The 22,903-nt window shown below is 41.5% G+C and overlaps 1 protein-coding gene across 1 annotated transcript in view; it reads left to right on the top strand.

The window, feature by feature from the left end:
• NPSR1 (neuropeptide S receptor 1) overlaps positions 1–22,903 on the top strand; it is a 183,173-nt gene that overhangs the window by 141,236 nt on the left and 19,034 nt on the right. The window contains exons 6-8 of the mRNA XM_032304415.1: positions 346–439; positions 10,135–10,336; positions 21,765–21,841. Coding sequence (XP_032160306.1) covers positions 346–439; positions 10,135–10,336; positions 21,765–21,841 — 373 coding nt within the window. The remainder of the gene's footprint in view (positions 1–345; positions 440–10,134; positions 10,337–21,764; positions 21,842–22,903) is intronic.

Genomic DNA, 22,903 nt, shown 5'->3' with positions numbered 1-22,903 from the left:
AGAGAAAATTAGTTTAGCTTTATAAGTCAACTACAAACAAATGTACCATGCAAATGTCAAGAAAGACTGATCCTGAGATGTGGTGTCTCCAAGAAGTCATGTGAATGAATGAACAAGGGTGAGCTTAGAAGCATTCTCACTGGTCACCATTAGCAATGAAAAGTCCAATTCCCAAACAGCAAGCTACTTCTAGACATAGGGAGTCAGTCATTTCTCTCCCTAGCCCAAACTTCATCCCTCCTTAACTTTAGTGCACAGGTTTCTAAATAGCACAAAATACTCCTCTATGATATGCATTCTCTCACTTTTGTGAAGTCACATACCTCCTCTTGTTTCTCTCTTCAGGTTGTGCTGCTCTATGCTTCTACCTATGTGCTGGTGTCCCTCAGCATAGACAGATACCATGCCATCGTCTACCCCATGAAGTTCCTGCAAGGAGGTAAGTTGGCTTAACTAAAGTCTATCCTGTAAGAAACCATCCTTGGGTGAGGGTAGGTTTATTTCCACTAATGTTATCCTCCTAAATAATGGTTTTCTTATTCCCACTCTCTTCTTTTCTACTTTCTTTCCACTTCATGGGTCTGATGGTCCAAAAAGATGTAGAATTAGAAGCAGAATGCCTAGGAAAAGTGGATACTATTTGGATACTATGTATCTACTATGTAGATAGTACCCATGGATGGTCAACAAGCACTTTGTCTTCCTTACTTCCAAACCATAGAGATAATTGGAAAGATGTTTTTAATTGACAGTTACTGGCTAGTAAAATTCTCCTTGATCCAGCAATAGTGTGGAAGCCCCAGAAGAAGAAAACAGATGGGTCAGAGGGAAGGTTTAAACCACACAACTCACAATACCCACAGATGACAGTACAGTAATATGGTGTTAAGAGTGCTTCCTAAATAGATTGTGTAAAGGCCAAAGCAAGAAGGACTCAAGGAAACCAGTAGGGTGATTCTGGAACACAAGGAGGAGGGTCCATCACTGCATGTTTACGTTCCCTCTGTCCTCCCCCTTCCCAGTGGGGCAACAGAGATAGAGGGCTCTTCCTCCTAGTAGTGGGGATGCTGGATTTGAAGAGACAGGGTGGGGTCCTAGGAAGAAATGACTCCTTGGAGGGATGGTTGGTACCTAGTCACAAGACTAATTGTCCATTACTCTGCCCATGAGCAGAGCCCAGTTTCCTCCAGGACCCCTAAAAGCAAGTAAGAACACAATGTTGAATGACCTGTACCACACTCTCCCAGGAAGCCTGTAAAAACTTATAAAATGAAGAACTAATATGAAATCTTGACTACAGAGATGAAGTGCAATCAAATATCATACAAAATGAGACAAAAACAAAACTGTGGAAAATAGATAATAGTTCAAAATACCATTCTGAGGCATTCACAACTAAGAAAGTAAAATTAGCAGAACAAGCAGAACTTTAGAATAAATAGAATTAATGTCATCAGATACTATTGAATATTTCAGAGAAAATCGGCATAGATCCTTTAAATGATAAGTTAACAAAATCTAGTTAAAACAAAATGTGCAGTCCTTTGACCTTGAAGTTCTACTTCTCCGTATCTTCTCTGGACAAACACTCACATTCATGCCTGTATGTACATGTGTTGTTTATTGTAGCTTTGCTTAGAACAGCAGGAATTCCTTCAGTAGAGGAATGTAGATGTTTCAGTAGCTTAGATTTATTGATTGCATACCAGATGCATTCATGATTATATAAGTTCTTTAACCATGTTAAGTACTTTAATTCTTACAACATCTCTATGTGATAGGTCCCATTATTATCTGAATCCTACAGTTTGGACAATTATAATTTAGAGAGTTAAAGTAACTTGCCCAAATCACACAGCTGGTAGGTGCAGGGCAAGACTTGAACCCAAGATGGCCTGGGTGTAATTCAGGTATTTTGACTACCACGTATCCTGCTTCTCAATGAGGAAGTGGGATAGCCACAGACAGTAAAAAAAGAAAAAGTAATCAACAAATGCTTGCAAGGGCACACATCAACAAGTCCTCACTTCTGGCAATGGGATTTCAACTAGCTATAGTGACCACAGGGACTTACGTACAAGAAGGTAAACTGATGTGTTGTGCACAATTAAAACTACTTTAAAAATAGAATTTATATCTGTTTATTGTAGGCTTTTCTTAAGGTTGGTTTTTTTTTTGTTTTTTTTTTTTTTTTTTGTGTGTGTGTGTGTGTGTGTGTGTGTGTGTGTGTGAAGTATGTGGCCAGCACCAAGCTTTCTGGGCACTTTCTTTGCCTCAGTGATTGTGATAAAGGAGGAAGCAGGGAGTGGGATGAAGGGAAATGGGAGAGACACTTCATGATGTAAACAAAGGTATGATATACTTATTCATTCACCTATTTAGTTATGCCCAGCAAGCCCCAGGAAGGATTGAGTGGGGGCATACAAAAACACATACACCAGAGTATTTCAAGGTACAGAAATATAAGTATTAGGGAAATTAAGTATAAGGAAACATGAGGGGTGTCCTGAGATATTTGCCAGAGGTGGAGGCTTAGGGAATCCATAGCCAGAAGGGAAACATTACTCATCTCACAATACTCATTGGGTTAAAAAAAATCAACTCTTTAGCTCATGGAAAATATGACTAGTTCTAGGAGACACTGCAATATTCTAAACAGTGTCCTAAATTACAGAAAAGGCAGCAATGAATATTATAGCATTCTTTTAAAAACGTAAAGCAATTTATTTCCTCACTACAAAATTAATAGAGGTTTGGTGGAGGGCACTTGGAAAATAATCATCTTCAATAGCTTTGGGGAAAGGTGAAAACTTAGAAATAGACATTATCCATTTTCCCTTCCTCTCTGGCCAATCCCACTGAAGTCACAGAGGAAACAGAAATAAAGGGGATGTACAGCTGGGAGGGAGCCAAGGAAAGAAGGCTTCAAATAACAGAACCTCACGGAATTCCCAGCACACAGGGATCTGATGAAAAATGGATGCCACACTCGCCCAGAAAGGCTGCATGGCGATGTAGGAGTTTTGGGGTGATGTGGTAGGTGAGAACAGGGAACCCTGTTGGGCTCACTTGGTATTACTTGGAGTTACAGTTCCTCAGAATTTAAGGGCAGCATTGAGGGGCTGGGCTAAGGGTTCATGTGATTGAACAAAGAGGGGGCAGTAGAAAGAGATTCCCCACCGGGCAGCACAGCTTCTTCACCCAGAACTGAGCAGGCAAAAGTCACAGAGTGTCCCTCATGGCTGAGCAGACACCAGGTGATGGCGACTAAACCAATGGAAGAAGAGGGGAAGGGGAGGCCTTCCCCTTATTCTTACTGGTCTTGTTCACTGCTTTTTACTAAAGTGGTGGTTTCCTCAGCCAGGAACTCCAAAGAAACTGACATTTTAAGCCTCTTTAGGATAAATAAGTACAAGAATAATTAGGAAAACATCTATTCATAATGAAGAGAAATACATACTTCAGGATACTAAAGCATAATATAAAACTTTGATAATTTAAGAAATATGATACTGAAACCAGAATAATGTACATAAGGCATATGGAATATCAAATCAGTTAGAAAAGAATGACTTAGTCAGTATATGGCATTAGCATAGTTGTCTAGCCATTTAAAAAATATTAGACTGCCATCTGTCACAGTGAATTACAAAGTAAATGCCAGTTGGATGGAAAAAGTAAAAATTTTAAACTTGAAAGGGTACAGGTAAAACTTTTTATTTTTGGTGAGGGAAAGATCTTTCTGGGAATAACACCAAAAGCAGAAACAATAAGGGAAATAAATGTAGTTTAAACTACACCAAAACTGTGGCGCCTGGGTTAAAGCTTCTGCCTTCGACTTGGGTCATGATCCCAGGACCCTGGGATCAAGCCCCACGTCGGGCTCTCTGCTCAGCAGGGAGCCTGCTTCTCCCTCTCCCTCTGCCTGCCTCTCTGCCTACTTGTGATCGGTCTGTCAAATAAATAAATAAAATCTTATAAAAAAATAAAAATAAAAATAAACTACATCAAAACTTTAAAACTCTTTATACAAATAATAAACATCGTATGCATACCTAAGCAGAATAACAAATAGAAAATATTTGTATACAACAGGCAAAGGGATAATGTCCTTCTTCTAAAGAACTCTGGCAAAGAAATAAGAACATAACAATTGAAAAAACAGACAAAGGACATGAACAAATTATTAAGAAACAAAAAAAATAATAAATGGACGATATATAGAAATGTTCCTTTTGATCACTAACTGAAGAACTGCAAGATTAGACATTTGGATATGCAATCTTATCAATGAGATAACAAGAGTAAGAGGAAGAATCCTCTCAGTGTTGGGAGAATATACAGAAATAGGCATGTCTGTATACTTCCAATGGGAGCCATAAGTTGTAGACACTTTTGGAAGAAATTGAATAATATTTGCCAAAATCAGTTTCTCAGAGTTTATCCTAAGGCAACAGCACCATAAAGAGAATACACATAAATTGTTTGCAATAAAATAATTGGAAACAATTTAAATAATAATAGGTTATCAATAAAATTGGAGTTTAGTATAGTGATGGGAAAAAATTTATATCGGTGCTTTTCAAATTACACTTCACACACTGGCCCTGGAGGACTCATTTTGTAGACCTGCTCTAGAACAGGTCTGGAAGCTTCTGGCTGTCATGCAACCTCAGCCTGAGCCAACCAGGCATCCTGCACTGGGCTCGAGATAAAATTATATTTGATGAAAAGCTTTTATTGCTTAAAGAAGTCTGAATGCCACTTGTATAGATGCAGACATGAAAAGACGTCATAAAATTTTTTGACATGAAGATATGGTCATAAAAATTTTTTTCTGAGAAAAAAATCAGATTGAAAACCAGCATGTACATTATGTTCACATTTTTATATGTGTAATCTACATATTACATATGAACACATTATCAAAATTTGGGCTGGCTATTTCCGGTACTTTCCACCAGGGATTTTTTTGCCTTCTTTTTGTTGATATTTCCCTACTGGTATTTCTGTAATTACCATGGGTAGCTTTCATTATTAAAAACAAAGAAGATGGGGCGCCTGGGTGGCTCAGTGGGTTAAGGCCTCTGCTTTTGGCTCAGGTCATGATCCCAGGGTCCTGGGATCGAGCCCCGCATCGGTCTCTCTGCTCCGCGAGAAGCCTGCTTCCTCCTCTCTCTGCCTGCCTCTCTGCTTACCTGTGATTTCTCTCTGTCAAATAAATAAATAAAATCTTTAAAAAAAAAAAAAACAAAGAAGATCTATGGGATGCATGAAAGAGAGGACTAAGATAAAAGTACAGAATTAGGGGGAAGGGAGTCAAGATGGCAGAGGAGTAGCAGACTGAGATGACATCAGGTTGCAGGAGTTCAGCTAGATATCAAACCATTTCGAACACCTACAAACCCAACAGGAGATCAAAGAGAAGAAGAGCAGCAATTCTAGAAACAGGAAATCAACCACTTTCTGAAAGGTAGGACGTGTGGAGAAGTGAATCCAAAGCAAAGGGAAGATAGACGGCGGGGGGTGGGGCGGGCTCCTGGCAAGCAGTCAAGCAACAGAGCACAAAATTCAAACTTTTAAAAGTCTGCTCCACTGAGGGACAATTCTCCAGAGGCTAAGCGGGGGTGGAGCCCTCGCTGGGACAGTGTGGTCTCAGGTCCTGCGGGGTCACAGAAGGATTGGGGGTGTCTGAGTGTAGCAGAGCTCGCAGGTATCCCCATAATTGGGGAAGCCAACTACAGAGACAGAGCCAAGAAGTGCGTTCTCAGCTCAGGATTACCCTAAACTGTCATCTGTGGCATAGTCGGGCCACTGCTATTTGAGCAGGGACACCACAAGTGGCAGATCTAGGAAGATTCAACTTCCTTCCCTGGGGGCAGGAATCTGCTGGGTTTGGAGACTCCAAATGGGACTGTGTGTCAGAGACAGAAATGCTCAGTAACAGGCCAGGTGAGCTCGGAGCATGGCCGGAGACCAGGGAGACGGTAGTGATTGACTGCTTTTCTCCAAGGGCGCACTGAGATGTGGGACCCCTGAGCTCTGGGCTCTTCCGTACTGGAGACTGGGAGGCTGCTATTTTCATTCCCGTCTTCCAAAGCTCTTCGGAAAGCATTCAGGGAACAAAAGCTTCCAAGAATAAACCCAAGCAGATTATTTAGCCTGGCCCCTGGCAAGGGCAGTGCAATTCCACCTCGGGCAAAGACATTTGAGAATCACTACAACAGGCCTCTCCCTCAGAAGATCAGCAAGAACATCCAGCCAAGACCAAGCTCACTGATCAAGGGGAACGGCGGAATTCAGAGGAGGGAAAAGCAAAGCATGGAATTCATGTCTTTCTCCCCATGATTCTTTAGTCTTGCAAAGTTAATTAAATTTTTTTAATTTAATTTTTTTCTTATTCTAATTTTTTAACTTTTCCTATTTCCTCTTTTAATATCTTTTAACTAGTTTACTTAATAATAACTTCCTAAAAAAAATCTTTTAAAATCTTCATTATTATACTCATATTTATCCTTCATTGTATCTGACTTTATTTTTTGTATACATATAGGGTTTTTTCCTTCTAAAAATATTTTGGGATACAATTTCTTCTAATAGATTAAAATATGCCCTAAATCTAGCACAGGGCTTTGTTAGTCTCCACTCTGAGCAAATTCTCTCCACTTTCTTTTCTTTTTTTTCCAATCAACTTATCAATTACTTTTTTTAGAATTTTTAAAAAATTTTCATCCTTAGTCATCCCTTTATCATGTTTACCCTTATTTTTGTATATATATAAATATTTCTTTCTTTAAAAAATTTTGGGAGGTAGTTTCTTCTAAGAGACCAAAATACACCTTAAATCAAGTGGGTGGCTCTGTTCTATTTACCAGTCAAATTTATATATATATATTAATAGTTACCCTGAATGTAAATGGGCTAAATGCCACAATCAAAAGACACAGGGTATCAGAATGGATAAAAAAAACAAAACCCATCAATATGCTGTCTACAAGAAACTCACTTTAGACCCAAAGACACCTACAGATTTAAAGTGAGGGGGTGGAAAACAATTTACCATGATAATGGACATCCAAAGAAAACTGGGGTGGCAATCCTTATAAATTAGATTTGAAGCCAAAGACTATGATAAGAGATGAGGAAGGACATGACATCATACTCAAAGTGTCTGTCCAACAAGAAGATCTAAAAATTTTAAATATCTATGCCCCTAACTTGGGAGCAGCCAACTATATAAACCAATTAATAACAAATTCAAAGAAACACATTGACAATAATACAATAATAGTAGGGGACTTTAACATCCCCCTCAATGAAATGGACAGATCATCCAAGCAAAAGATCAACAAGGAAAGAAAGGCTTTAAATGACACACTGGACCAGATGGACATCACAGATATATTCAGAACATTTTATCCCAAAGCAACAGAATACACATTCTTCTCTAGTGCACATGGAACATTCTCCAGAATACATCATATCCTGGGTCACAAATCAGGTTTCAACTGGTACCAAAAGATTGGGATCTTCCCTGCATATTTTCAGAACAAAATGCTCTGAAGCTACAACTCAATCACAAGAGGAAAGTTGGAGAGAACCCAAATACATGGAGGCTAAAGAGCATCCTACTAAAGAATGAATGGGTCAATCCAGAAATTAAATAAGAATTGAAAAAAATCATGGAAATAAATGATAATGAAAATGTAACAGTTCAAAATCTGTGGGACACAGCAAAGGCAGTCCTGAGAGGAAAATATATAGCAATACAAGCCTTTCTCAAGTAACAAGAAAGGTCTCAAGTACACAACTTAACCCTACACCTAAAAGAGCTGGAGAAAGAACAGTAAAGAAGCCTTAAATTAAGCAGAGAAGAGAAATAACAAAGATCAGAGCAGAAATCAATGACACCAAAAGAACAGTAGAACAAATCAATGAAACTAGGAGCTAGTTCCTTGAAATAATTAATAAGATTGATAAGCCCTTGGCCAGACTTACCAAAAGGAAAAGAGAAAGGACCAACTAAATAAAACCATAAATGAAAGAGGAGAGATCACAAGCAACACCAAAGAAATACAATTATAAGAACATATTATGAGCAACTATATTCTAGCAAATTTGACAATCTGGAAGAAATGGATGCATTCCTAGAGACATATAAACTACCACAACTGAACCAGGAAGAAATAGAAAACCTGCACAGACCCATAACCAGTAAGGAGATTGAAGCAGTCATCAAAAATTTCCCAACAGTTCCACTGAGGGACATCACTCCAGAGGCTAAACCGGGGTGAAGCCCACGCGGGGTCAGCGTGGTCTCAGGTCCCACAGGGTCACAGAAGGATCGGGGGTGTCTGAGTGTCACAGAGCTTGCAGGTATTAGAACAGGGAAGCTGGCTACAGAGACAGAGCCAAGGAGTGAGCTCACAGCTTGGGTTACCTTGAACTGGTCGCAGGCTCGGTGAGCTTGGAGCACGGCCGGAGGCCAGGGAGACGGGAGTAAATGGGCGCTATTCTCTGAGGGCGCACTGAGGAGGAGGTCCCCAAGCTCTCGCCTCCTCTGGGCCGGATACCGGGAGGCCGCCATTTTCATTCCCGTCCTCCGGAACTCTACGGAAAGCGCTCAGGGAACAAAAGCTCCTGAAAGCGAACCCAAGTGGATTACTCAGCCCGGCCCCTGGTAAGGGCGGTGCAATTCCACCTGGGGCAAAGACACTTGAGAATCCCTACAACAGGCCCCTCCCCCAGAAGATCAACAAGAAATCCAGCCAGGACAAAGTTCACCTACCAAGGAGTGCAGTTTCAATACCAAGGAGAGCAGCTGAATGCCAGAGGAGGAGAAAGCAAAGCACAGAACTCATGGCTTTCTCCCCATGATTCTTTAGTCTTGCAGTTAATTTAATTTTTTCTTCTTTTTCAATTTTTTTTCTCTTCTTTTGCTAAATTTTTTTTAACTTTTACCCTTTTCTTTTTTAACATTTTTAAGCTAGTTTATCTAACATATATATGTATATTTTCTTTATTATATTTTTTCTTTATTCGTTTTCTCTTTTTAATTGTTTCTTTTCTTTTTCTCTTTCTTTTTTTTTTTTTTCTTTCTGAGCCTCTTTTTGCCCCCTTTATCCCCCCTCACGATTTGGGATCTCTTCTGATTTGGTTAAAGCATATTTTCCTGGGGTTGTTGCCACCCTTTTAGTATTTTACTTGCTCCTTCGTATACTCTTATCTGGACAAAATGACAAGGCGGAAAAATTCACCACAAAAAAAAGAACAAGAGGCAGTACCGAAGGCTAGGGACCTAATCAACACAGACATTGGTAATATGTCAGATCTAGAGTTCAGAATGACGATTCTCAAGGTTCTAGCCGGGCTCGAAAAAGGCATGGAAGATATTAGGGAAACCCTCTTGGGAGATATAAAAGCCCTTTCTGGAGAAATGAAAGAACTAAAATCTAACCAAGTTGAAATTTAAAAAAAGCTATTAATGTGGTGCAATAAAAAATGGAGGCTCTCACTGCTAGGATAAATGAGACAGAAGAAAGAATTAGCAATATAGAAGACCAAATGACAGAGAATAAAGAAGCTGAGCAAAAGAGGGACAAACAGCTACTGGACCACGAGGGGAGAATTCGAGAGATAAGTGACACCATAAGATGAAACAACATTAGAATAATTGGGATTCCAGAAGAAGAAGAAAGAGAGAGGGGAGCAGAAGGTATATTGGAGAGAATTATTGTAGAGAATTTCCCCAATATGGCAAAGGGAACAAGCATCAAAATCCAGGAGGCCTCCTGAGATCCCTGGTTCTCCTAACATCTCCAAAGTGGATGCTTCTCAACTTGCCTTCTGAGCACTTCAAGTCCTGAAGGTGGTATAGACATTTTCCTACTTCCCTGGACCACTTCCAACCCTTCCATTATTTCCCACGCACTGATCTATTCCTTTGATGCTCGTGCTATCAAACTAGATTACCTGTTCCCTCTCTGTCTGACCACATGGCCATGTCCCTCACCCACCAAAGATGTGATCACTGTTCTCCAGTGATCACATCTTTGTGATCTCTCATACTGTCCCCATCTTGAATGTCTTTGATATCTACATGGATAAACCATCCAACTTCTTTTCTTTGAGCAGAAAAGCAAGCCAAGATCCTCATCATGATTGCCTGGAGCCTTTCTTTCCTTTTCTCCATTCCCACCCTGATAATATTTGGGAAAAGGAAACTCTCTAATGGCGAAGTGCAGTGCTGGGCGCTATGGCCGGATGACTCCTACTGGACCCCGTACATGACCATTGTGGCCTTCCTGGTGTACTTCATCCCCCTGGCAATTATCAGGTAAGAGACCAACAGGCCAGACCCCAATAGAGGCTTTCCTGGTTCACCAACTCCTGCTCTTCTTTCCCCACAAGGCCCGTCATTGGTCCTAGTGTCCTTGAGGGAAGTGGCCAAACCTCAAGATTTCATCTGAAGCTACTTTGTGTTAAGACCAACTTCTCCAAAGTAGTGTAAGGAGGGGAGAACTAATATTTTCTGAGTATGTATTATGGAACAGACATAACTAACAATAACCGCATATGGGATTCCATCCCATAGCTAACATAGATCCCAACTCAATCAAATAATTACATTTAGTACCCTTTTTATGTATGGTAAAACTCAGGTTCAGAGAGGTTAAGTAACCTGCCCAATATCACACAGGATTTAAAAAGGTTTTTCTGAGTTTATACCCTATTCTTTCTCCTATTTCATATAGTCTTTCAAATATAAGGCACAGTACCAATTTCAGAGATCTTACGTTGTCATTGAAAAGATAGGCAAACCTTAAGCAAAACTGAGCAAAAAAAAAAAAAAAAAAAAAGGCGATACACACAAAAAATATGCTAGGAAGTGCATGAAGTGAGGTCAAGTAATGACAAGAAACACTTCTTGGAAGTGACAATTGGAGGAGAGAAGAATTCAGATAAGAGAAGGGAAAGGTGGGAGGGAAGCAGGTTTTCTGGGAACTGGGGGTCCAAGTCAAGTGCAGCGACAAGGAAAGGACAGGCAGGCATGTCAGTGGGAGAGAGAAGAAGTTGGCAATAAGCTCCTTCTGGTGGGGTGAGATTCAATTATAAAGAGCCTTAACAACCAAGTCATAGGATGCTCCCTCTGTCCCATAACCAATGATGGCCACAGATGGTCTTTCAGCAGAGAAGACCACAACTGCTTGGAGAGTCAGGGTGTCACTTGTCATGTGGCAGGATCACCTCTGACAGCATGACTCTAAAGGCCTGGGTGGGGTCAGGGATTGAGGGAGATACTGGCACGTTGAGGGTTTGCTTGGCCAGGCTGATCCTACACCAAGCCGGCCACGGTGTGCCCCATAATCTGTCCTGAATGAAGGAACCAGCCTTTGGTTTCAGATCATATAAATACTGCTGTGATAAAAATCTTTGTACTTAAATTTATTCATGAGTCTCTGATTATTCCTTCAGAACTTATTCTACTGGAATTGCTAGATCAAAGATGATGCTCATTTTAAAACTTTCAATGCATATTCATAAACTGCCCTACAGGAAAGGTGTATTCCTGCCAACAGCAAAAAAAAAAAAAGAGCTCTGAGTTTTCTTCCCCTGACCCAATGGAAGATGCTATCGTTTATGAAATCTCCATCCAACATAGAGGTTTCAAAAAAAATCTCATTGTTTTCATATGCATTTCTTTGATGAAGTGTTAAGTGTATGAAATATGTTTTGAGTTTTTTCTGACATTATGGGACTCCTGCATTCTTGCTCTTTGTTCATCTGTAGTTGCATAAAATACCATAGCTGGAAGAATGTGATCCATCACATAGGCCAGCCCCTGAATTTTTCACAAAAGTAGGCCTAAGGCTAAAAAGCGCAAAATGACTTGCTCTCCATCAGAGGTCGAGCTGGGCAGGGGAGGGATCCCATAGCCAGTGCCGCAGCCTTGCTGAGACTGGAGATTGTCAGTCATCTCTGCTGACTTGACAAATTGACGCCTACGTGATTTCCATGTACTGCCTCCTCTCCACTGAGTTGAATTTGGGAGGAATCTTGGAGGAAAGATGAAGGTTATTTAGACAAGCAGTCAAAGTTAAGTCATAGCATCGTTGAAAGTGGCACGTGGAGGAGGAAAGTGGCTCGTCGCAGGGGTAAGCATCTGGGGGGAAGCACCTCCTGCCGTCCGTCACAGGCAACTGACGCATCGATTTCAGTGGACAGTGTTTGTCCTTGTTCTCTCCTGATTGATTTCCCATCAGCTCGTGAAATCAGTCCAAACACCTGCTCAGGCTGGTGGATACAGTATGTCCACCCCAGTGTTCCCAATGCGCTGTCTGACCAGATCTGTCATGTGGCTCTTTCCCCATCCATAATCATTCCCCATCAATTCAAGCTGCTCCTTCCCATCAGGACCTCTCAGACCTGCCTGCAGCCTGACTTGTGTGTTCTTGTAGTGCCCTTAGAAAAAGCCAAGTACAATACGACGATGAAAGGGATGACTTCAAAAGCAAGTTGCACTCAGCCCTCAACAAAGCACAGCCTCCTTAAATCCCGCCCTGTGCTCCTTGCTCCTAGCTGTGGTAGAATGACGAAGATTCAGAGTGACCTCCCACAACCTCAAGCTTCCCTGAAGCGTTTCCTGTCTGCTCAGTCATGACCTTCAGTCCTCTGTGGTCAGGCTCCTCTTGCAGAAGAAAGAGCTTCTGTCTGGGGAATATGGCACCCTCCAGCCCTCTCAGCAACTCCTCCTTCTTGACCCAAGACCAGGCCCAGATGGAATCTTGTGAAGAATTTGTTTTCCAGCTAGCTCCTGGGATAACTTGCTACAATTTTATATCTCTCAGAGTTAAAGTTCATCTTTTTTTTTTCTTTCTTAACCACATTTTGGACCCTTGAGCTCTATCCTGTTGCTTATAGTCCTTTTAGATAAACTCTTAATTCCAAGCTTAAGTAGACAAAGGAAACAACTCAAATTAGATGTCTATTCACTTTCTTAACCATGCCTAATGCTTTGTTTTTCTTCAGGCAGGATATATATATATATCTCCTTACCAAATTGATATATATATATATATCTCCTTACCAAATTGATATATATATATATATATATCTCCTTACCAAATTGATATATATATATATCTCCTTACCAAATTGATATGTATATATATATATCTCCTTACCAAATTGATAAGCAAAAAGTACATATAAAGTTGTTTTAATTTTTTTCATTACAGATGAGATTGAAAAATTTTAAATGTACATTATCATTTTAGTTTTTTAGATAAATTGCATATTCATATTCTTTTACCCATTTTTCTCAATTTTATTTTCTCTCTTCTTTATTTTTAAAGATACTCTATATATAATAAACTTTTCCTGTTTTTATATGTTGAGGCAATCCCCTAGTTCGTCACTTGCCTTTTTGTTTTGAATATGGCTTTATTTTGATTTTTTTTTTTTTTTTGCTTTCAGTTAATAAGACTGGCATAACTGTGAAAAAGGGAGACAGCATGAATATCAAAAATTAGAAATGAGAAAGTCAGATTCTTTAAGAAGTTAAAAGAACCATAGGAAAGCGTTATGCAAAACTTTACACAAATGCATGTGGAAATACTAAGGAAATGTATAAGGCTTCTCTGTTATACACAGACCTTTCACGTTGAAATGTGTTCACACCTACTCATGTTTTTCTTTACATATTGCCCCCATTTCTTTCTTAGGAAATTGTCCCTTGCACATGCTTATTTCTACTTTGATTTAACTTTTTAATGATTTATTATTTTATTTTATTATTTTATTTTTTAAAAGATTTTATTTATTTGACAGATAGAGATCACAGGTAGGCCGAGAGGCAGGCAGAGAGAGAGAGAGAGAAGGAAGCAGACTCCCTGCTAAGCAGAGAGCCCGATGTGGGGCTCAATCCCAGGACCCTGGGATCATGACCTGGGCCGAAGGCAGAGGCTTTAACCCACTGAGCCACCCAGGTGCCCCAGTGATTTATTATTTTAGTTACTAGAACATAATTTCAGTGTTGGCAATACATTAAAAATGTCACTTCAAAAAAAAAGACTTATTTATTTTAGAAGGAGAGCAGGAGCAGGAGGAGTAAAGGGAGAGGGAGAGAAAATCCCAAGCAGACTCTGTGCCCCTAAAAATTTTACTTTAAAAAAATTTGATTTGGGGCACTGGGTGGCCCAGTTGGTAAGCGTCCCACTCTTGGTCTGGCTCAGGTCATGATCTCAGGGTCCTGGGATCGAGTCCCACAATGGCTCTGCACTCAGTGTTGCTTGGGATTCTCTTTCCCTCTCCCTCTACTCCTCTCATTCATGCTCTCTCTCTCTCTCTCAAATAAATAAATCTTTTTAAAAACTTTGATTTGATTTGCCAAGTCCCCAATACCATTTACTTTCAATGTTATTTATGAATTAGAGATTTAACTTAAATTTACTTTTTTGAGGCCAGCTCCTTTGTCCCAACACCATTTACTGAATACTGAATAACCTATTTTTTCGACGTAGTATGAAGTGGCAATTCTATCATATGTATATTTATATTTTAAACACTCTCATTGTTTCTGAACTTGTCAGTCTCTACATTGCACTTTTATTTTCTTTCTTTCTCTATCTTGAGTGGTAGTCTTTAGACAATCGCTTTTTTCTTTTTTTATATGTTGCAAACATGTCCCTGGTTTGTCACTCGCTTCTTCACTTTGAATTTAGTTTTCTTATCAGTTAATAGGTATTGCCATAATGAAGAAAGCAGAGAATTGCACAAATAACTAAGCTGGGGGCTTTTCTGCCACCAATACTATATTGTTTAAATTATTATAGCTTTATATACACTTAATATCTATATAAATGTTTTCTCTTTCTCGAAGGTCCCTGGCTCTTTCCGGGGAGCTACTGATGCTCTCTCCTTCACCCACTACTGCAGCCATAACAAACAGGGATGCTCCTCACTCTTTTCACCCCTCTACCATTATGCACATCGTTCCTTATGCCTGAACACTCCTCCACACCCACCCTGCCTTGCGGCTTTGTTTCTAGAAACCCAGGTCACATTCTTCACATCTTACTCCACATACCAACTCCACATGGAGTGGCCACTGCAGGTCCCAGGCCAAGTAGTGCCTTGGGCGTTCACCCATAACCTCCAAACTCCGCTCGTGCCTGCTGCCATGAAGACTTTGTGGTAGTGTCACCCCTGCTTGCTTGTGTGATGTATCTCTTGAGTACAGAACTTTGTCTCTTTGTTTCTGAATTCCAAATCCAGTACCTAATGCTCACTCTATAAATGTGGGAGTAAATGTACAATGCAGGCCTGACCGATAATGTGAACCAATCCCAGGGCAGAGGTACTATGACACTCTGATACACACACACCTGAGATGGAAATTTCTAGCTATTTAGTACCTAGGTCAGTTTCTGGCAGATGGTAGATCCTCCATGTATGTGAAAGGGAAGAAGGAAGGGAGGAAGGGAAAAAGCGAGAGAGGATGAAAGACAGAGAGGGAGGGAAGGAGAGAGGAAAAAAGAGTTGCATTATCTGGGGCAAACTCTCATGAGAGCTGTGTATGAATAAAGATTTAGCTCTTCTGTCATTAATTAAATCAGGCTCCCAGCACTTGAAACCATAGTGACTGACAATAAAGGCAATACATTGTTTTTCTGGGTCAACACAACTCCCATTATTTCAAAATTTACTTGACATAACTGTCTAACTGTTGCTGGGTAGGTTATTAGCCCTGGTGTAATTGCTTTACTTTAGCAGTGGTTATTTTCTTGTAACTTAATTGATTTCTCATTCTTCTATCATTTTTATCTCTGTGACATAAAGAAAGAGGCATAAAAGATCCATGGCCAACAATTGCAAAGGAATAAGTGGAAAAAAAGCACATTTGTCATGGAGCATTGATTCGTGTTATATGAAAAAAAGATCCATTTCTTTTGCTTGGAGAATGGAGATCAGACTATGGGAAAGTCCCATGCTAAGTTTGGTATAGCCCAGTAGAGTTTAAGGCCATGGTGTGTGAAAGGCCCCAGGGATCTGGCTAGCACTGTCCCTGGGCATGAGGTCCAAGGTCAAGAAGAATGACCCATCATATTATTAAAGGAAGTGACATACCATATGGTGTTGCCTGAGGGGTGGCAAGAGTTACCTTTTGAAAAGCCATTCTCATTAATTTGCTGGGTCAAGGTAGACGTTTGTGATTGGATTTCCAGTATCCAATTGGATACTGGATTGGATAATTCCAGTATCCATTCCACAATAAGCCACTCATGGCAGCCCTTCCCCTCAGTATGTGAATGGTTTGGGAATGGCCACGTGACCAATTCGAGCCAATGAGATGTGAGGGAACATCTTCTGAAGAGCTTTTGGAAAAGATTTCCCCATTCTTAGGAAACAAGTCCAGGAGAGGATGGCTTCTCATCTTCTGGATACTGCTTCTGTATACAGGTGTCCAGGATTGACAGCTGGAACTGCTGCAGTTGACTCAGGGAGACACCTACACTGAAAAGAAAAGAGAAAAGGCAGATTTCTGAAACTCAGCTTTGACCCTTTGAAGTCGCAATTATGGGAGATAAGAAATATTCCAATTGTTTAGAACAATTTGAGTTGGGAGTTTTCTATAAGTTTCTATAAAAAGTATCCTAACTGATACCCAACAGTCCAAACTTGCTGTTCCCAGACATCAGTAAATGCATCTGAATTACCTAAGTCATCAGAATGAACTCTTCTAGGACCATTAAGAAATCTCAGTTATTTCAGTGGCACCAAGTGAGTTAGCCAAGGCATCCCTTTGACTTTCTCTGTCTGGGAGCCCATTAAACATGGTACCAATGGACTGTATATATCAGGACTCTCATGTAATTTTTTAGTTTCTTAAGTATCAAGCTGTTTTTACAAGTTAGTTTTGCCTTCATGTCTCCCAAAACCCAACTACATACAGAGATACTGTTGAGTCCCTGACACTTTAACTTTTGCCATATATTCATTATTTCTAGAAATAGCTGTAGGGCACCCACCCTCTGGGAGACCTGGACCTGGTAAGGGGGATACAGAAATGACTAGACACACATGCTGTCTGAATTTAAGAATATTCCTGTAACAGAGAAGACAGCCAATTAAGGAAGGGGTTACAACACTGTGATGAGTGGTAGTAGAGTAAATAGAGAGCCCTAGGGGATCCACAGCAGGGATGCTAACCTGGTCTAGGAATCAAAGAAGGCATTTAGGAAATAACTAGAACCATATATAGCATATGTAACCCAATACAGCCCCCAGAGAAACTTGTGCACCCTCCTTCACAAGGTTGTTAACAGGGGCGCCTGGGTGGCTCAGTGGGTTAAAGCCTCTGCCTTTGTCTCAGGTCATGATCTCAGGGTCCTGGGATCAAGCCCCACGTCGGGTTCTCTGCTCAGCGGGGAGCCTGCTTCACCCCCTCTCTTTCTCTGTCTGCCTCTCTGTCTGTCAAATAAATAAACTAAATCCTAAAAAAAAAAAACAAGGTTGTTAACAAATCGGTTTACAGCCCTTGAAGTCAGAGGACCCATCCTCTAGCTGTGTGAACTCAGACAAGTCATTGAATCTCTCAAAACTGAAGTCTGACCCCCACAACCAATCAGGGTCCCTATTATATACTCTTGTTTCACCCTCCATTTTATCTTCAGAGCGTTTTGCCTCTTTATAAGCATATATTAATGTGTCCTCATTTTATTACTACCTATTGCCACGAATGTATTCTGTATTGCCACATTGTAGTGTAAGCTCTATGCAGGCTAGGAATCTGTATTTTCTACCACAGTATCCACCATGACTTAACAGGTGCCTGGGACAAAATGAGTCCTCAAATACCTAAAATGAAATGAATTAATTAATGAGAGAGACATTTTTGACTAGCAAGTACCCTTAATGCCCCTGCTAGGAGAAGAGAAAAAAGGGCCTTGTTCAGTGAAACACCAACTCCCCCTACCTGTCTTCCCTATGCTTGACCTCGAAGGAGACCTAACTGGACACAATCCTCGGACCCCAAATGGGAAGCAGAGATGGAGACTTAGGTCCCCACTGGCTATGAATGTCTATGGCTCCAAGACTGTAACCCATGAAGTCCCCAGTCCTGTGCTGAATCCTGCAGGGGTGGGGCACTTACAGTCTGAGGGAATACTGTCTGTTGTGTCCCACAGGAAGGGCAAAGGTTTTGTTCTCTTCCCTGGACGCTTCTTACGCATTATCCAGAATCAGGACTAAGGAACCAGGAACCAGCATCCTCCTAAGGCAGTCCTACAAGGTCTTTCTCTGGCTTCGGCTCTCATGCAACCCCCATCACGAGCTGCCTCTACAAAGGAAATGAGAGAAAATGGGTCTGTGTCTAGAGAGTGTCCCATAAAATCAAGAACTCAGGCAGCCAGTTACAGATAAGGGATACTTTCTTCGATCGGGATGATCTTTCAGTATTCAGATTTGTCAGAAACTTGAAGAAACCTGCACTTGTTGGGAGAGTGGAAATAGATTGAAGACGTGGAAGAAGTTAAACCAGAACAGTAGAGATGTTTCTGTTCTTGAAAATCTGTTTTGAGCTCTCTTTCTGAGAATGGGCTATGGATAGATTTGCTGATCTTTAGGACATGACCATCATAGACAAAAGACTCCACGAAAACCGTGTTAGACCAGCATGGAGGCCCTAAGGAAGGGAGAGCCAGTTATCATTGAGGAACAGGGACAGCTCAGAAAGGTTTCACAGCTAAGTGATATATGGAGAATGGGCTTAAAAATGCATTTCAGCAAGAAAGCAAAGCAATCACAGAGAGATAGAAGGCACTGGAACTCAGATTTACCCAAAGTCAGCTGCATATGAAGCATGGGGTTGGGGTCAGTTTTGTCAGCTCGCTCCTGTTGGGCACTCCTGTTGCTGATTTGGAGAAAAGTCATCGAGAGACGGTGGGGTGGAGGGAAGAAGGATGATGATGGTAAAGGTGAGGAAGACAGAGGGAGATTGTGGGAGGCTTTGGATGCCCTGTGTAAGAGCCTGGATGTCATCTTGTAGGTAAGTGGAGACATTGGGGCAGTTTTAAGCCAGAGATGACTCTGGGTCCTAGAGCGCCACCTTGAGGGAGGCGCGGGCATTCAAGATGGTAGCTGAGCAGAGATGTTAGAAGATCACAATAATAAGAGGTCATAAGGGGTGCTTGTTTCAGGAGCGCACATACTGAAATTGGAACCATACAGAAATTAGTCTGTCCCCATATGAAGATGCCATGAACGCTCATGAAGCCTTCCTTTTAATGGGTACAGAGCTTCAGTTGGGGAAGATGAAAAATTCTGTAGATGGATAGTGGGGACTGTTATACAACAGTGTGAATGTACTACATGCTGCCAAACCATGCAGTTAAAAGTGGTTAAAATGGTAAACTTTGTTATGTTTATTTTACACAATAAAAATAAAACGTAAAAATATTTGGGGGGAAAAAAAGAGATTGTAAGTCTCTAGACTGATGCTGAGGAGCATGAATGGAGAAGAAGGAACAAATCATGGAGGCATGGGGACGTTTTGAAGGGACAGACCACAGAACTTGCTGATGAAAGGAACAACGAAGAAGAAGGAGACGAACATAATTCAGAGATTTCTCTGATACATAACTGCTCCGCTTTGAGCAATGGCCTGATTTGTCATAAAGGGACACCCTACTAATTACGAGTTGCTTTCCACTTGTCTGAAGGGTCCTTAGGAGATGAGGCAGAGATGACTTAGGCCCAAACCCCTAACACATAAGACCTTCCTCAATTCTCCATTGTGTATATGGCTCATGGCCAATAAATATTTGAATTGTTGATTGATTTAGCTCTGGGGTTGCAACTGTAATACATAATTAATGTTCCGTGGTGGTTGTAACCTTTCCTTGTATTTCATTTATGTGGGGAAAAAGTTTCTCTGCTATAACAAATGTCCAACTTAAGGTAAAGAATAGACTCACAAGTAGTTTTTCCTCATTTCTTCTATAATGTAGACACACAAGTTCCAGAAAAATCCCTGGGCAGGTATATGAGAAGGACTGGGGATGTTCCAAAAGGGCTCCACGCACACCTGGAGCACTCAGAGGAGTTCGCTTAGCAAGAATGGGAAAAACAAAAAGGAGCAGAAGGTTTTTAACACAGTCATTAATTAAGTTATATTCTAAAGATCATTAAAAACAATAGCGCTTTGTCAGCCACTGCAGACCAGAGTTCTGATTTTATTTTAACCAGTAAATCTCAGGAGAGAAATGTGTGGCATTCTAAAGTAAAGCAATGCTTTGTCCCAGAGTTTTTAGTTCAAGTTCTTAACATATTGGAAGCATCAAACAACTGATCAAAGGGAACAAAAGATACAAAATTTCCTGATGCTTTTGAGTCATTAATATTTTGTTTTCCTGTTAGGCATAAATTATTTCATGCTACAGTAGGTGTGATAGTATGTGAAAAATGGGGAAGAAAAAGGGTAATGAAAATGACATTTATTGAGTTTCTGCTAATTTCCAAGTGCTGTGCTTGGCATTTTCAATGTTGTCACATTCGATCCATCCCCAAAAAAGTGTTTGTGTTATTAATTCCATTTTAGTGTCAACAGAGGCCCAGTGCCTTAGTCTGTTCAGGCTTCTGTAACAAAATATTACAGATTGGGTGGTTTGTAAACAACAGAACTTCAGTTCTTGCAGTGCTAGAGGCTGGAAGTCCAAGAACAGGGCGCCTGCATGGTCAGAGTGTGGTGACAGCTCTCTTCTGAGCAGCAGACTTCTCCTGGGTCCTCACATGGTAGAGGAGGCTAGGGAGCTCTGTGGGGTGTCTTTTATAAGAGCACTAACTCCATTCATCAGGGCTGTATCACGACCTAATCACCCATAGGTTCCACCTCCTACTACTATCACCACGGTCATTAACATTTCAACATGTAAACTTAGGGGTGGAGACGCAGCAAACATTCAACCTGTGTCAGCCAGTAGATTGCTTATCTATTGCTGGGTAACAAATTATCCTGAAGCCATGACTTAAAACAAAATATGTTTATTATCTCCAGTGTTGTGTGTCCGGAGTCAGACATGGCTTAATGGGGCATGGCTCACCTCTGCGGAAGCAAGGCAACCATCAAGGTGTCTGCCAGGGCTGGGCTATCACCAGAGGCTCAGTGGGGAAGGGTCTTCTTTCAGGCTCCTGTGGGTTCTTGGCAGAATTAATTTTCTGGGGCTGTAGGACTCATGGCAGCAACAGAGAGAGGCGCTAGCAAGACAAGCATAAATCTTACACGATCCCAGACATTTATCACCTTCAGCCCAATGCTTGGATTAGAAGCAAGTCACAGTTCCCCCAGTTAAGGGAAAGGGATCTCACAAAGGCATGCATACCAGAGGCAGGAGTCATGGGGCCACATTAAAGAGTGTCTAAGGTCAAGGTTATACAAGCAGCAAGTAGTAGAGCTAGATACAAATACAAATCTTTCTGATCCCAAACCCTGAGTCTGGATTCTAATCTCAGCTCTACCTCTAACCATCTGAGTTATCTTGGAGGAACCATTTTACTTCACCATGTTCTATCCTCTTCAGGTAAAAAAAAAAAAAAGTGGTAGCTGTGACATGCAGGGATTCTATAATCAGCCAGGATAGGGACCAGGCGTGGTTTAGAGCACCCTCCCTCCTTACCTCACACTCAGAGAACTGGAGTGGTCTTTCTGTGTCCTGACAGTAGGAACCCACCAGCCATGTTAATATTACCTCTGGTCCTTTCCACAGTGTCATCTATGCCATTGTGATCCGAACCATTTGGATGAAAAGCAAAGCCCATGAGACAGTGATCTCCAACTGCTCAGGTAAGTGTCTAACTGGCATTACCTGGCTCTTAAATAATTTTCCTTCTTCAGTGGTTTTTGTCTAGCAAATAAGAGCTCAGGCTTTGCCTGAATTCAACCAGCCTGCACTCTTCCATCAGGACCCAGCCAGCTGGTCAGACCCAACAAAGCCTCTCCTGGTAGGTGCTGTCCCCTCCATGTGGCCTCCCTGAAGACTCAAGAAGGAAGAGGAGACTTTGGGTGCCAGGATCCAAAGGTCACCCTGGTTACTTAGGCCTGGCAAAGAGAACACCATGGAGGACACTGGGGTTTACAGAGGTCTGTCCAAGGAGCACACATTCAGTGATGCATGGGCATAGACATTTCTACTTGACTTGAATTTACAGATGGAGAAAATGGCTGTCCATCCACAGAACAGTCCTGGACCCTAAGCCAGGCAACGCATGGTCAGTGCTTTCCCAACACACCATCTCACCCCAGAATGAGCCCGAGAGCACCCACTATAGCCCTTCCCCAAATTCTGCATCAGTAAACCTTAGTGCAGAGCCCCTCCCACACTGCGGGCACTGGGACCTGGAGGCCTACCCTGCCACCCAGTCCAATGCTGCCACACCTGCCGGAGACCAACCCGGAGAGAACACAGTGACCCACGTGCTAGAAAGAGAAGGCAGAGGGCTCCTGGCTTTCTATTTATTATAATGCCACTAGTTCTCTGCTCGGACTTCCTACCTCCTCCCGTTCCTGGTATCCGCGTGCACACATGCACTCTTTCACAGTCTCTCACATGCACACTTACACACACACATATACACATACACACACACCCGCACGCCCTCACATGAGGACAGCAGGGTATAATGCGGATGCCCGGAAAACAAAAGGGCTGGTTTCTGTTCCAGGTGTGCCACTGAGAGCTGGGCCACCTTGCAAAGTCATTTAACCTCTCTGGCCTTCACCAGGTTAAAATAAGGAGACAGCCTAAATGGTCTCGACACCCTCCTCTTTTCAAACCGTGAGTGAACACCTTTACCAGACTAAGACCTTGCTCATTTTCCTCCCTCTTGAAGCTACTTCTCCCATGTG

The sequence above is a fragment of the Mustela erminea genome, chromosome 11, assembly GCF_009829155.1.
Source record: "Mustela erminea isolate mMusErm1 chromosome 11, mMusErm1.Pri, whole genome shotgun sequence".
In the NCBI taxonomy this organism is placed as follows: domain Eukaryota; kingdom Metazoa; phylum Chordata; class Mammalia; order Carnivora; family Mustelidae; genus Mustela; species Mustela erminea.
The sequence above is the reverse complement of the archived record's forward strand: the minus strand, read 5'-3'. Positions and strand labels throughout refer to the sequence as shown.